Raw genomic sequence first — 13,925 nt, 5'->3', positions numbered from 1 at the left:
CGATAAAATTTCTGTACAATCTGGAGCCATATAGCCTATTTAGTGTTTCTTCATACGGAAGCCATTCTGTACCTCTGGCTCTCCCAGTGTCCGTCTTTCTATCTTTACATGTTACAGTAATTGTTTTCTGAAATGCAGTGATCAAATCAGAGAAAATGTTTGAGGAGGTACATAGTGTGATGTGACAAGGTACAGTATGACAGCATAATTATTTTTTCTGTTTCATTCACTATCCCCTTCCCCAAAACCGGTGTCCTTTTTTCCTTTTTTTGAATGGTTTGCTTTCCTTTTTAAAATGAGAGTATTGAATCAGTGTTTTTAGAGAACTATCACATCTTGCAGTATTATTAGGATGGCAAAAATCAAACACATGGGAAGTAAGCATTCTAGAATTAAGATTTGCTGTGCAATTTTATTGGGACCTCTTGTGTAACCGTATTTTCTGATACTTCCTTTGATTAAATTGCGAGAATTTCTTTTAACAGAGGACATCTGCCTCATTCCATTCACACAGTGGATGCAGCTCATTAAAGAAGTGCTATTTAATGTTTTATTTTCCTCTTCATTACTCCAGCCCTTTTTTACTGGACAGTATTCAAATCCTGCTATAAAGATGCAATTATTAATTCCCCTCTAAGCTTTACAGTGGCGCCGATTACTATAGTTTTTGAATGCTTCACAGGTATTAATTAAACTTAATTTTCAAAGCTCTTGTGTGAGAAGAGATGTCTTTGGCCCTCTTCAGATTAAGAACAAAGGTAGAGAGAGAAATTATGTTCTAATCATTTGCTGTGTCTTATTTTGAGCATCTTATGTTTGGAAGCGTGCCCAGCATTGTTAATACTTCATATATTCAAATTACAGCTTCAGTTGACTTCGGCTGCTTTGGTAAGTTTTCAGCTCAGATACATCTGGCCTTGGAATCAAATAAGGCTTTGAGAAACTTGCAGCTAGTGACGAAAGAAAAAACTTCTTTAAAAAACATACCGATGGTCATATTGGAATGCTGCAGCAAGTGCAAAATAAGAATTCAGTTTGTGAGGTCAGCGCTGAAATGCCTTGACTGTAAGGTCATCCTTTCTTTTCTGCCAGCCTGTGCCACCTTCACTTCTGAGCTATGCAGCTCTTACAGAAGTTGTAGCACAAAAACCTGCATGGGACAGAGGTCCTAAGGAAGGAGGTCCTTGTGTATGATCATATAACTAAAGACTGCTTTAGACCATAGGCACAAAGCATGCTAGACTGATTTTTTTCATATGATATGTATATTACATACCTATGCACGCTGAAAACGTATGGAAAATTACTGGTAATGACATGGAAATTAGTTCATTAAGAGCAAGATGGATGCTTTCAATGTCTGTGTTGTTATACTAAACCAAATAAAGGTATGCCGATCCCACTCACTGCCTTCACAAAAGATGGTTTTCTTCCTGTACTTGGCAAGACTCAACCAGTCCTTTCAGAATCAGCTGGATCTCTTAGGACTAAACCATGCAAGGTATAATCCCAGTTCAATTGGCTGCAGTGTAATTGTGTCTGTTTAATGCAATACACACTGGGCCTGTTTTTAAATTCAATTATGGGACTCATGCACTTAACTATTTTGGAATTTCTTCTTAAAACTGTCTTTTGAAATAGATAATAGCTTGTTTTAGTTTGGTTTTTATTATAAATTAAAGACAGGCAGAGAATATTTTAACTATAGGGGCACAGTGCTAACACAGTACTCCTTTTGTCTTGGGAAGTGCCTTTCATCAGTAGATTTTAAAGCAGCTCAGAAAGTCAATTTGAACTAGTTTACTCTGAAGTTCTTTTGTCTTGTTTGTGTTTCATTTAGTATCTTTTTCTAGTGCTTTAATGTTATTGTGAACTATACCAACAAAATGTATTGCTGCTTTAAGTAACAGGATGTCCTGTCTCACTAGTTTTTCACTGCTGTTTTTCAGGCCACATTTATATTACAATTTTGTTTGCCCTTGAGGTCTTTCATTTCTGTAAATGAGTTATAACTCCGTGACATAGTTTTGGAATCTTGATGTTCATTCTGAACAGTGCTGTCACTTTTTGGTAGGCATAGGAAGTAAAGAAAAAGGCATGGCTGAATCTGAAGTGAAAATGTAAGCATTTTCCAACAGGAAATCATTTTACAGAAGTTATTTGAGAAGTAATTGGTTTCCTTGCCATAAACTCTAAATTAGTATCGGAGGAAGAAAGGTCATACTTTTATACTGTGTATTGCTCTGCAAGCATAACTGAATTTAAATGTATATAGATGGGTGAATACTACTGAGAGCACATATTTTTGTTGGTGGAATTATGTTTTTTTCTCCTTATAAGAGCGCCACTGGGAAAATGAACTGCTTGGCTCATAGCTGCCCAAGTTTCTGGCTCTTGAACTGTGTTCTTTGCGATCAAATATTTCAGAATTGTTGCTTGATAAATGTGAGAAGTTAAATTCAGTTCTGTAGACTGGAAAAGAACTACTGGATTTGGTGTGTACTTGTGATGGTCAGATGTTGTATTATTCTTTTCTTATCTAGGAAAAAGAGCTTAGTATTAGTCATATACACTCTATGAAATTTCAGATGATCAAGGCATTTGGTCCCATCATACTTCTCCTGATGTCTTAAGATGTTGTTAGTTTACTGATTTTCTGCAAATGCATGTTTGAGGAGGGTGTATATACGTACACTCTCTCTTCTTATATGTGCACACACATAAGCAGTATGGTCAGTATAGTCAGACAGAAGAGTTTTTGAACTAAGAAGCTCTTACAATATTGTGGAGAGAGCTGATTAAAATCTGCCACTCCTTTATAGATACAGATTAAGTGGCTAAGCTAAGATCTTGTAAATCCTCAGACGCAAGTTGTGTACTCAGTCTGTGTGTTATACTGAAGTTAATGTGCATTTTTTTAAATGTTAGAAGTTAAATTGCTATTTAACTAGTGTAAGTTATAGGATTTTTTTCCTAGTTAAAATGAGTAAAGCTTTGCATTCACAGTAGGATTTTGATGTGATTGGGCAGCGTAATTCAAACTTCACTTAAATCACTGCAAAAGTTCGTAATGGCTTCAGTCACCATTGAGTTGAAGAAAAAAAAAAAGACTAGCTAGCAGCAGTGAATTTGGTTGGGGTTTGGGAAACAATACATAAAGCAGAAAATTATTAAAAAAAGAAAAAAAAAACAACAACAAACCTTCAGCTACAGAACAGGATATACAAGTTGAGCAGTATAAGCCTGCTGCTTCCAACTATTCTGCCCAGGTGTGTGTGTTGCAATTCTAGCCCATATAATTGCTGTATGATTATTCTGACAAGAGAGGCTTCTTGTGACTCAGTTCTGCATATTCAAACAGAGCTGTGATATGTTGAGATAGGTTTATATTAGAATGTTAGGGGGTTTTTTTGGTGGGGGGCTGTTAGAGTATTTATAAATAACATTACATCTTTTAGTCTTTGTGGTTTAATGTGGACATGTTTGGTTACATAGAAATAAGCCTGATACTCTTGGAAGAGTTTGCATAGACAGCTCAGTACAGTTAGTTTAAATTCCAGGCAAGACTTTGTTTTGAGAATTAGAAATATTTTGCTCTCTTTGGCATTTGGGTGAAGAATGTCATGCTTCATTATTCCTTACAAGCAATCTGTAAAAACAAATCAGAACTTCAGAATCTGGGTCGTTATCCCAGCGTGTGCCAGGATTTTCCTCCCTCACTACTCTCTTTTACTCCCGTGCATATAGCTTTTTACAGATGATTTTCCGTGGTTTCTAATGGACAACGAGAAAATCTCTGATCCTTCAACTAACTTAATTCTATTTTGTCCATGACGCCATGCTCTTTGCCGATGTGACAGTTTGCATGGTGGTGTCCACCATGCTGTGCACTTATGATCCCGCCGTTCAGGATTGCTGATTTGACTGGTTTATTTGCTGTGAACAGGTTGTCTCCCGGTTCTGATGTCTATGTCACAGTTTCATCCATTGCCTTAGCACGGTCGCAACAGTGCCGTAATTCTCCAAGCAACTTATCATCCTCAAGTGAGACTGGTTCTGGTGGGGGCACATACAGACAGAAATCTATGCCAGAAGGGTAGGCATCAAACTTTTTTCATACTCTTTTTAGGCAGTTTCTTTGTTCTCTGTTCCATTTGTTGTAATGTATATTGAACTAAAGGAATGTTTATGTATTCCTGTCAGCTGTTGTTTACACTCGTTAAAACATGTTTATTGTCAGATATCACTATTGTGCCTCTTAAAAGTCAGTTTTAAAGATCCCTTGCTTCCATCTTTTCCTTTGGTGACCTAACCTCTCTCTGATCCTAGTCTACAACTGCAGCTTACTATACAAAGAGACCTTTGTAAATTTAAAAATCTACATTTAAGATACTGGTTTCATGTTGCAAATTGCTTTATTTCAGAAGTTTAGATTCTAAAATAAAATAAGTAATAGGTTTGGGACTTTGCTCTCTATGCTAATAGTTGAAGCAAGGTAGTGTTGAGTGCAACTAAGACTTTGGATGTGTAGGCACAGAAGTGCTGAGTAATCCACAGCTAACGTGTTTCGCATGTTCATACTCATTCTGTTTTAAGGTGCTCTCTCCCAACTTTGCAGAAATCTTCAAACTTTCTGAGGTGCCCTGATGGTCAATGTAAGGAACAACTTGCAGAGGAAGAAGTTAAATCTGTATCAATTTCAGAGAGCACTGAAAGGAACAATAAATCAAGCTTCTCCAAGTAGGGAAAAAAATAATTGGCAGCAGGAGAACTGTCTACCACATTCCAAATTAGTTCCTGTAGAGAAGATAAAAGAGGCAAAACGGCTGATATTCACATTGCAAAGCTTCCTTCTGAAGTAGTCTTTAGTATGTTTGAGGTCATTGTGTGCTATTAATTCTGGTTTGGGTCTTTTATAAAGTAGAAATATCTTTTAAAATATATGATTTTTTTAAAGGTTAAATAGCATTATGAGGAACTGTTTAGCACAAGGCACTGTCTTTTGCGTGTTTGGGTGCTTGTAAGGGAACGCTGTGTTGTGTCAGTCCAGAGAATGCTGTTCTGAGCATGTGTTTGGACAAGTGCTGCTGCTTGTTCTCTCTGTCCTTCTTGCCAGCTCAGTTTGAGATTTTCTGCAGAGACCATCTCTTCTCTGCTGCACACCTTCTTGAAGGCTTTGATTCATGAGACTGTCAAGCCTATTGAGATCATTATTTAAGTTCGTGTTTAAGTCCTGCTGACATTAGGAGATTTGCTCTAAACCCATTAAACTCTACTATGAGAAAGCTAAACAGGAGTGTGTCCAGAGCTGTGCAGCTGGAAAAAGCACTTACCCTTTTTTTTATACTGCATACTTCCTGGCTCATTCATGCCAGCAGCACTTGTGTTGTCTTGAATTCTGAACAGCAGCTTGTGCTCCCAATAGCTTGTCTGCTCTTTTCCAGCTATGTTGTTTGCCCTACAAAAAAAGGTATTGCTGCCATATGTCCTCAGACAAACACAACCATAACTGCTTGAGTAGGAAGGGATTTTCAGACACGCTAGGGTTTTTGTTTTGTTTTGAATTGACCTCAGAGCACACCAGCACCCATTCCAACCCTTTTCCATCTTTGAAGTTAATTATACACATATGTTCACTACAGCGTTCTTTGAGCATTTTGCAAGTTCAGCAGAGATGTGTCCTAGAAAGCTTGCATTTATGGTCTTTTGGGGTTTGAAGTTTTAATTCAGTGCAAGGAAACACTGTTTAAATTAAATGATGAAAGAAGTAATTGATACATGAACTTTGCATGTTCTTTATAGGATACTTTTTTCAATAGAGACGAATTATTTATTAATCTCCAATTATTTGACTATTGTGTTCTATTCTTATAGAAAAGCACTTTGCCTCCCATACTGTCCTTGTACATATGAATCATATTTACACCTAGGACTTGCTGAACATTGTCTTCTGGGCTAAGTGGAAAGCATGAAGAATGCAATTATGAAGGAAATTTCCCCTTGCCTCAATAAGCAAAGTAATGTCTGTGACATTACTAAACATCATTGCAGATCCATGTGTATCTTCTGTAGAGATTGCTCCAAGAGACTAGATTGAGAGCAGCTTTGTAGTGGTGTTCGATGTACCAGGTAGAGCTGGTCAGTGATTAACCATTATATGTTGTTAAAATAGGGGAGAGAGATTGTAGCATTTGATTGCTGAGGTGTTGGAGAGAGGTGGGGCTGGAGTAGTTACCTAGCTGAGGGGGGGCCGTGTCCTGAAGGTAATCTTCCCGAGTAAACTTCTGACTCCAGTGTTCTAGGTATGCCGGTCCCTGAGATTTCAGAGTTCAAGAAATCTCAACTGCATATTTGTGTATACATTTCTTTCTTGTTGCATGGTATGACAAGTTAGGAGAGTTTCTGAAATTTAAATGATTGGAAGTGTGAGCCCAGCCTCTGTCAGACATTGGTAGGAGCAGTAACTGCTGCCTCTTCTAGATTATTGGTTCATATCCTGAGCTAGATATAGGCAAAAATTTCACAGTCTTCAAGAATATCCCAGTTGGTCTTGATGTATATACATACATTTTGCATACTTATCCTGTGTTTACCTAAAGCTACATATATGTAATAAATGTTTGTAGAATGTAAAAATGAAATTCAGAATTACCAAAATGAGTTTTTTGTTATGGAATATGTATAAAATGTAGATTTAAAGAATTTCACTGTTCTTTTAATCCAGATTGATTTCTGCTTTGAGTTTTTGGGATTTGTTCCTTCATGCCCTAACGGGCTATGTACTTAAGGCAGCATAGAATATTGTACAACCTGTATTTATTATTCCTGCTTTTAAATAGCCCATTTAATGTAAAAAAGTAAAAATAAAATTAAATAAAATGTCAAGACATTTCTTTCTCCTTAGTTAGTAATGCAATGATTTTAATGAAGTACATTTAGAAACTTGGCAGGTTTGTACAGCTCTAATCTTGATAAAAAGATCCCACATATAAAATATGCCAGATTAAAAATTGACTGCTTTTGTACATACGAACATTATGAAGCTTGGATAAAAAGACAATGCATAGAAATTAAAATGCAGTGGAACTTCATCACACCAAGGTTTCTTGGGGTTTGGGCTTTTTCTTTTAGGTAACAACTTCTAATTATTTTGTCATGAGAAGATACTCTTCCACAAATACCTTGCAGATCTTTAAAAGTATGAAAATTACCCGAGATCAGCCTTTAAAGAATTAATCAGCTTTTGAAATGTTGTGTTTAGACTTTGGATGTGTCGTTTGACTTGTTACTGAATTCATCATGTTTAATGTAGGTATTTGATTTAGTGAAATCCTAGCTAGTCTGTGTGGATAGAAAGAAAAAACATTACTCAATGAAATGTAAGTTTAAATCATTTGTATTTAGAAGGCAGGTTTATCCAGGTTTCTACGGGTTTTTTTCTCTTTTTATTCACCAAACCGTATGTTGGCTATACCAAGGAGCAGTGAATAAAAGGGAAGTAGGGTCATGTTTGGGTAAGACATAGAAGGCCTAAATTTCGAAGTGTGACATTTTAGAACTGTCCTGCGTGTGCTGGCATGTTCCAGCTGCTTGTCTGTAAGGACGGGAGCGGGATTTTGTTTTGGGTGGGTTCATTAGAATGAAGAAGTACATGAATTTTTAAATGGAGTAGCCATATTGAGCTTTTGACTGTTGGGCAGATGTCTGTTTTACAGTGGGGGTTGTGTGGGACAGTCTGTAGCTAGTAGAGTGAGTAGAAAGCCTGGTTTGGGGGGGTTTATTTTCTGTTATTCTGTTAAACACTAAGCTAGGGAAACTCCCTGTTATATAGAGAATATATTGGCAAACATACAACTCTCCCCACCTCAGAAATGCATTATTCTTGATGAGTTCTTAATGATTGATCCGCTAATTCTGAACCCAACTATAATTCTTGCGGACCTACAAGTAACTTATACATAACGCAGAATTATAGGTTTAATTCTTACAGGCTTTTCAGCATAAAAGGCACATAGATTTTGGTCTGGCACAGAGGCCCTGTGTGTTTCCTTTGTCATTAGATTGCTCTCCTTGAGTTTACTATCTTTCTTGAGCTTTATAAAATCCATCTGACTTTTAAAGTCCATTGAACAGTTTCCTTTTTGTTCTGCAGCAATAGGTATACATGTCTCACTGCTTTCCTGCAGCCCTGTTTAGTCTACTCTCGTCCACTCAATTATTTAATGATCAAGTAACTTAATAATTTACAGAATTTATAATCCCCAGGTTTAGGGAATCAATAACCAATACAGTCAACTTTATAAATGTTAATTCAAATATTTGGCAGCGTAATATTGTCCCAAATGCATCTGTTATCTCCATCACCTTGGAATGACCTTGCTTGTCTTTTGCTTAGAACCTTGGAAGGTTGCTCAGATCTGTGGGATTGTCTCACCAAACTTACTGATATTCATTTTGGCTAGGTTGAGGTAGTACTTTCCCACTTAAAAGTATCCATCCTTGATACCTTTTCCTGATAAACACACTTCATTTCCCTGTATGGCTTTTATCCAGACTTCTAAATTTTACTCATTGTGGTCAATTTTCTGAAACCATGTAAAGTTCCAGTCATCTTTCCGTGTAAACATCTATGTAAATGAAAACTAATAATTTTATTTCTGGATGTTTTGGTCTGTTTTCGTTTTGTTTGGTTTTGGTTTTTTAATTGTATTCACTGTAACCAGATATTCTCGATCAAAGATGCTCAATAAATTAGTGTGTACTGTAATTTTGTTCTTTAAATGTCCTAAATGGGTCGTGAAAGCTGCCACAAAAATTAAACAAAAAACATAAATCCCTCAAGCAGTTGTGCTATGGGTTGCTCTGCTCTGTTATTTTTACAGTAACTTCTTTAAAGTACTCTTTTTCCCCTTAAGTGAGATTTATGCATATTTAACATCGTTATCTGCTTTGTTTTCTGGGCTTTTACAACAGGTTTGGAATTAGCCGTAGATCCCCCGCTTCTATTGACAGGCAGAACACGCAATCAGATACGGGTGGTAGCGGGAAATCCACACCCAGCTGGCAAAGAAGTGAGGACAGTATTGCTGACCAGATGGGTAGGTAATTAATTCTTTACAGTGAGCAAGTGGTGCTAACCACAAGATGACTTTGATTATACCATGTGGAGACAGTACCCTCTTAAGTGCTATGTTTTCCATGTCCTTGAAAGTTAACCTTGTTCATCAGGGTGAATAATTAGGTCTGGAGCATATACTGGTTCTTGCAGTCTGTTTCCTTGAGACCTGTGAGTATCACCTGAGGAAGAACCGATTTCAGTTCTTCGATTGTGGGACTAAATCTGCCTTAATGCTCTTACTCTGTAACACTGTTGTTTTAGAAGCAGTTGGGTAGACCAACTTATTAATTTGTCTTATTGTTGAAGACTTGTTTGACCTCACCTGCTCTCCTGAGTGGCTTGGCTTAGTTTAATTTTTGCTTAGTTTGTCTAAAGTGGTTGTAATACTCCTTCTGAAATGGTGCTATATAAATGCAAATTGATTGTTTGATCATTGACATTATAAAAATACCGTGTGCAAAATGGAAAAAATGCAATTAAATTTTAAATCTATAGCTTGCTAATTACCTTGCACCAGCGTGCACGTTTTCATTGCACTTTGCAATTAAGCTGTCAGCAGAGGGAACATACTAACTACATGAAATAGCTGGGTACTGAGAATTTGCATTGTTAAGTTTGCATTTGAAATTTCTGCACATAGTCCTTTTGCTACAGCTATGGGTTGACTTGAGTGGATACCAATGAGATTGGTACCAATGGGAATGTCCTGCTTAAAAACAGCATTGATCCAACATAATGGCCATGGTCAAGATTGCTAGATTGTTTTTTCTCTCTTTACTACCATAGATTAAACAGTTCCATACATTCTGTGTCGTACGTAGATAGTCATTTTCCTGCATCATGGGGTTTTTTTCTATATAAATGGTCTAGTTTTGAACATAGAATAAGGTTTGATGAAATCAGCAGGAGTTTAAGGCAAATGCCAGCCTCAAATTCTGGAGATGTACTTTGTTCACATACCTTCACAACCTCACTGAGCTGTGCCTTGTATTTGAAGCCATCTGTCACTCCCTCCCTCACAACTCCCCCCCATACTTCTCACTCAGAAGCTGTGATTATACTGATCTGCAGTTCTTATTTTGACAGAACAATTTTTAATTGCATATGTTTTAATACTGTGTGGTGGTAACGACACATGTAAAACTGATCTTTTGCTTAGCATTCCTGTTGCAGACCAACAGTTGGGTGTTGGTACTCTGTGGAGTTACCAGCAAATTCTTTTCTACAATGTCAGGTGTCACGATATTAGCAAAATAAATAAATAAGGCCGAAAAGAACAGGAAAATTTGTGCGGTAAAAGAGATGGCTCCAGAATTTGGCAAAGGCTGAGAAATGCATCCTTACATCTAATCCTTGTATTTCATTCCTTGTGCACCATCCTACATTCATAGATTCACAGTTGGAGGCTGCATCTCTGACTGGAGACTTTATTGCTAGTCTGAATCTAGAGTGAAAGTTTAGTTTATGAAAAATAAGCACAATACCAGTTGGGATAATCAGTCTTAAGGGAGGTAAAGCATTAGGTGCAGTGAATCCACACCCTTACTCCTTCATTGGCCCAGAAGACCATTGTTCTTTGTGTGTCAGCATTACTTGCTACCACTTGCCATGGTGAATCAAGCTTGGCTTTTTAATTTTTTTTAATATTTTCTGGAAAAAATGCAGATCAGGATGAACATACTATATCTGTGGGGAGAGCACTGTTAGTTACTGTGGGTATTGTTATAAGTACCTGGTATTCATAAACACATATTCACCTTTAACGCGGCATTTTTAGAAGGGCAGAATATTGCACTTTGAGAAGATATAAAGTTACAGCTTAGAAAGATTCTTTTAAAATACTGACCTTGTGCTCTGAGAAGGCAGTTATGTACCTACCTGAACACCCTCTAGAACCTCCATAATTATCTCCTTGGAAAAAATAAGCTTAATTGGCAAAAGGTGCTTCTACAAATGTCCACATAAGAAGGAAGATTTTAATTATGTTCACTTTTGTCTGATTTAGTTTGTTTTCCTTTTGTACATCTGTGCAGTTTGCACATTCTCAGCCATCAGTTTTTAAGGGAATTTTGTGAATTCAACAGATTTTTGCTATCTCTTCAATTAGAGATCATTTGTTAAACTGGTCTTAACTTTGATGAGAAATATATGTATTAGTTGTACTGGAGAAAATGTGTTCATTTAAGTGATCGATGTAGCCTTTTGCTCTTGCCGTGCTTTGCATAGAATAAAATTTAAGAAAATTCTTCAGTTTTTTTTACTCTCTTGTCCACAGGCAATGTGCATATAGAGACACAATGTCAATATTCCAGTGTTTTAAGCTCTGATATGGTGCTATTGGACATTGGGGACATAATAGCATTCATGCTGTTCTAACAAAAGCCAGGATATTGGCTGCTGGGTTTTGTGAGTTCTTACTGATTTACGCTAGGCTGTAATGGGTACTCACTTACCTGTGTTTTGTCACAGTGTGTATTTTTTATTTGGAATTAATTTTGTATTTGATATCTGAAGTTTTTTTTGGCTAATGGATGACATTGGCAAAATCACAGTGTAAAATCAGATTACACATCTTTTTAGTTTGTTGCCCTGTTTATTCTCTTCAGTACATCTTTGTGTGCTGTATTGCAGAACCAACGTGCCATCTCCCAGCAGTATCAAAAGTACTGCCAACCTTCAGAGAAAGCCCCAGTGGAAGACTGATGAGACAGGATCCCGTGGTTCACTTGTCTCCAAATAAACAGGGTCATGTAAGTTATCCTAAAAAGGAATTATTTAATGTTTTGCTCTTGCTCCTCAAGCTCTTGATACCAGAACTGTTATTCAAAGTTATGTTTAGAGTGTCAGTTAAAAAAAGAAAGGAAAAAAAAAAATTCTCAAATCCTGTTCCCTACTGGAATGTGGAGGGAGCAGTAGAGCAGACCTGTTGTTTCCTGAACCCTAAAGAAGCTAAGCACTGAAATATTTATTAGTTAATAAAGTTTTGGTGCCAGTTAAACAGCAACTGTCTGTGTTCTTGTGATAGTCGAGGACTTTGTTCAGAGCTTGCAAAGATATTCCTAGGCCTCACATGTGAGACTTAAAAGTTTACTAATATATTTTATAATGCAATACTCAAAGCTGCTTCTTTGAAGCATAATAGTGATCTTGCTTTTGGTTTTATTTTTTCTCCACTTTGCTCATCTAGTGTAACTATTACTGTCTTTCCTTGCACACTGTTGGAAGACGTCATCTGAAGGTTCTGTTGGAATCCTGCTGAAAAAAATCTTTCTTGTTTTGCGTTTAGTATCTAAATCGTAAATTCCACCTTTCTGTCTCTACAGACTTAGTTGCACCTTTTTGGAGACTCACTTCCTGATTTACATACAGAGAGATAAATGCAGTGTTGTCCATGAATTTAAAATGTCATGAAAATTATTGAAGTCACTAGACTCAAAAAACCACACCCTTTAAACTTCAAATGACCCAATAAACTGAATCACTTGGAGTTTTTATTTATTTGTACATTCAGCTAAAATGCCGCTTGGTGTTGTGCAATTATACTGAAAGTATTATTTGCATTTGTTTAGGTGTGAGAGAGTCATTAATTGGTTCCTATTATTTGCTCCTGCTTAGCAGTCTTCTTTCACTAAAATTGGCAGTGTTGCTTTTAGGTCATTAATTCATAACAATGCACCTTTATTATTTAAAAAAAAAAAAAAAAAGGAAAAATGGAACAGTAGCATCACACCTGTCTTCATATTCTTAGGAACACGAAATGTTTTTCATATTTAGATTGACATATTTTCCATAAGATGTATTTGACCTTATAATGATCTAATACATAACTCGTTAGCTTGCATGTGAAATATAGTGCTGGAATTACTAATGTTCTCGTTTAGTCATTATTAAATCTTTATTATGTAGACGAATGGAGGGGAATGAAAGCGGTTCCTAATGAAGAACAGTGACTTTAATTGGAGACAACTAGGAGTTTAGATCAACTTAATATTCCTCCTGTTTTTCTATCCGGTCTTGCTTTAGTATAGTAAGATATGGGGATACTGAAATTTCTTGCTCATCCATTCTGAATTTCCCTCTTTCCCAGTGAAAACAGAAAGAGTGTATAATCTTTCATATTTGGCTAAGATCTCTGCCCATACCTATTTGGTAAAACTCCAGAGAGGAGACAAATAGGACAGGTGGTTCCAAGTCCCTTTCCACCCTTTCCCTTATTGCCGGACCATCTGGTCACCAAACAAGTCTGTTGCCTACTGAAACACTGCTTCAGTTCTGATTATATAGATGATCAGAATGTAGATAAATTCTACAGATGGGAACTAAAATTAAAGAGTTCAGATGGATATAAATACCCCAAAGGGAGGTGAGCTACCAAGCAATGATGAGTATGGCAGGAGATTCTTCCTGTAAGGGGATATTCCACCAATGCCCACTATGGAATTGAATGCATTTGGTTTCTTTGTAACAGCTGACTGTAACCAAGGACAGAACACACTGCCAGACTACTGGCATGTCCTGATGGGACAATTTGAAAGCACTGCATTAAAGCTTCCTTTCTTCCAACTTTGCCATTTGGAAAAAAAAAAAAAAAATCAGATTAGTTAAATGCCATTTCAGTGGTCATTTGCAAAGGACATTCCTTCTGAGGAGGAAACGTACCCTACCATAAAGGTGTAGGAAGAGCGGTGGCTATTTTGCCCTACTTTTAACCTTTTGAAAGGGAATTGGATTATTAAAATAATGTGTACTTTCTGTGGATTAGTTATGTTTAATGTTCTAAAACACTGAAGGCTTAAAATCAGAGTAT

At 36.8% G+C, this 13,925-nt stretch overlaps 1 protein-coding gene across 8 annotated transcripts in view; it reads left to right on the top strand.

Annotated features, from left to right (window-relative positions):
• Positions 1–13,925, top strand: part of SIPA1L1 (signal induced proliferation associated 1 like 1) — a 214,772-nt gene that overhangs the window by 179,736 nt on the left and 21,111 nt on the right. For 7 of the 8 annotated variants that reach the window (XM_054067203.1, XM_054067207.1, XM_054067206.1 and 4 more), the window contains 3 exons: positions 3,947–4,096; positions 8,974–9,098; positions 11,750–11,868. In XM_054067203.1, the coding sequence (XP_053923178.1) occupies positions 3,947–4,096; positions 8,974–9,098; positions 11,750–11,868 (394 nt within the window). The remainder of the gene's footprint in view (positions 1–3,946; positions 4,097–8,973; positions 9,099–11,749; positions 11,869–13,925) is intronic. The other variant, XM_054067208.1, reaches the window with a different exon arrangement.

This window comes from Cuculus canorus, chromosome 5 (assembly GCF_017976375.1).
Source record: "Cuculus canorus isolate bCucCan1 chromosome 5, bCucCan1.pri, whole genome shotgun sequence".
Classification (NCBI taxonomy): Eukaryota; Metazoa; Chordata; class Aves; order Cuculiformes; family Cuculidae; genus Cuculus; species Cuculus canorus.
This window is presented reverse-complemented; position numbering and strand designations above follow the sequence as displayed.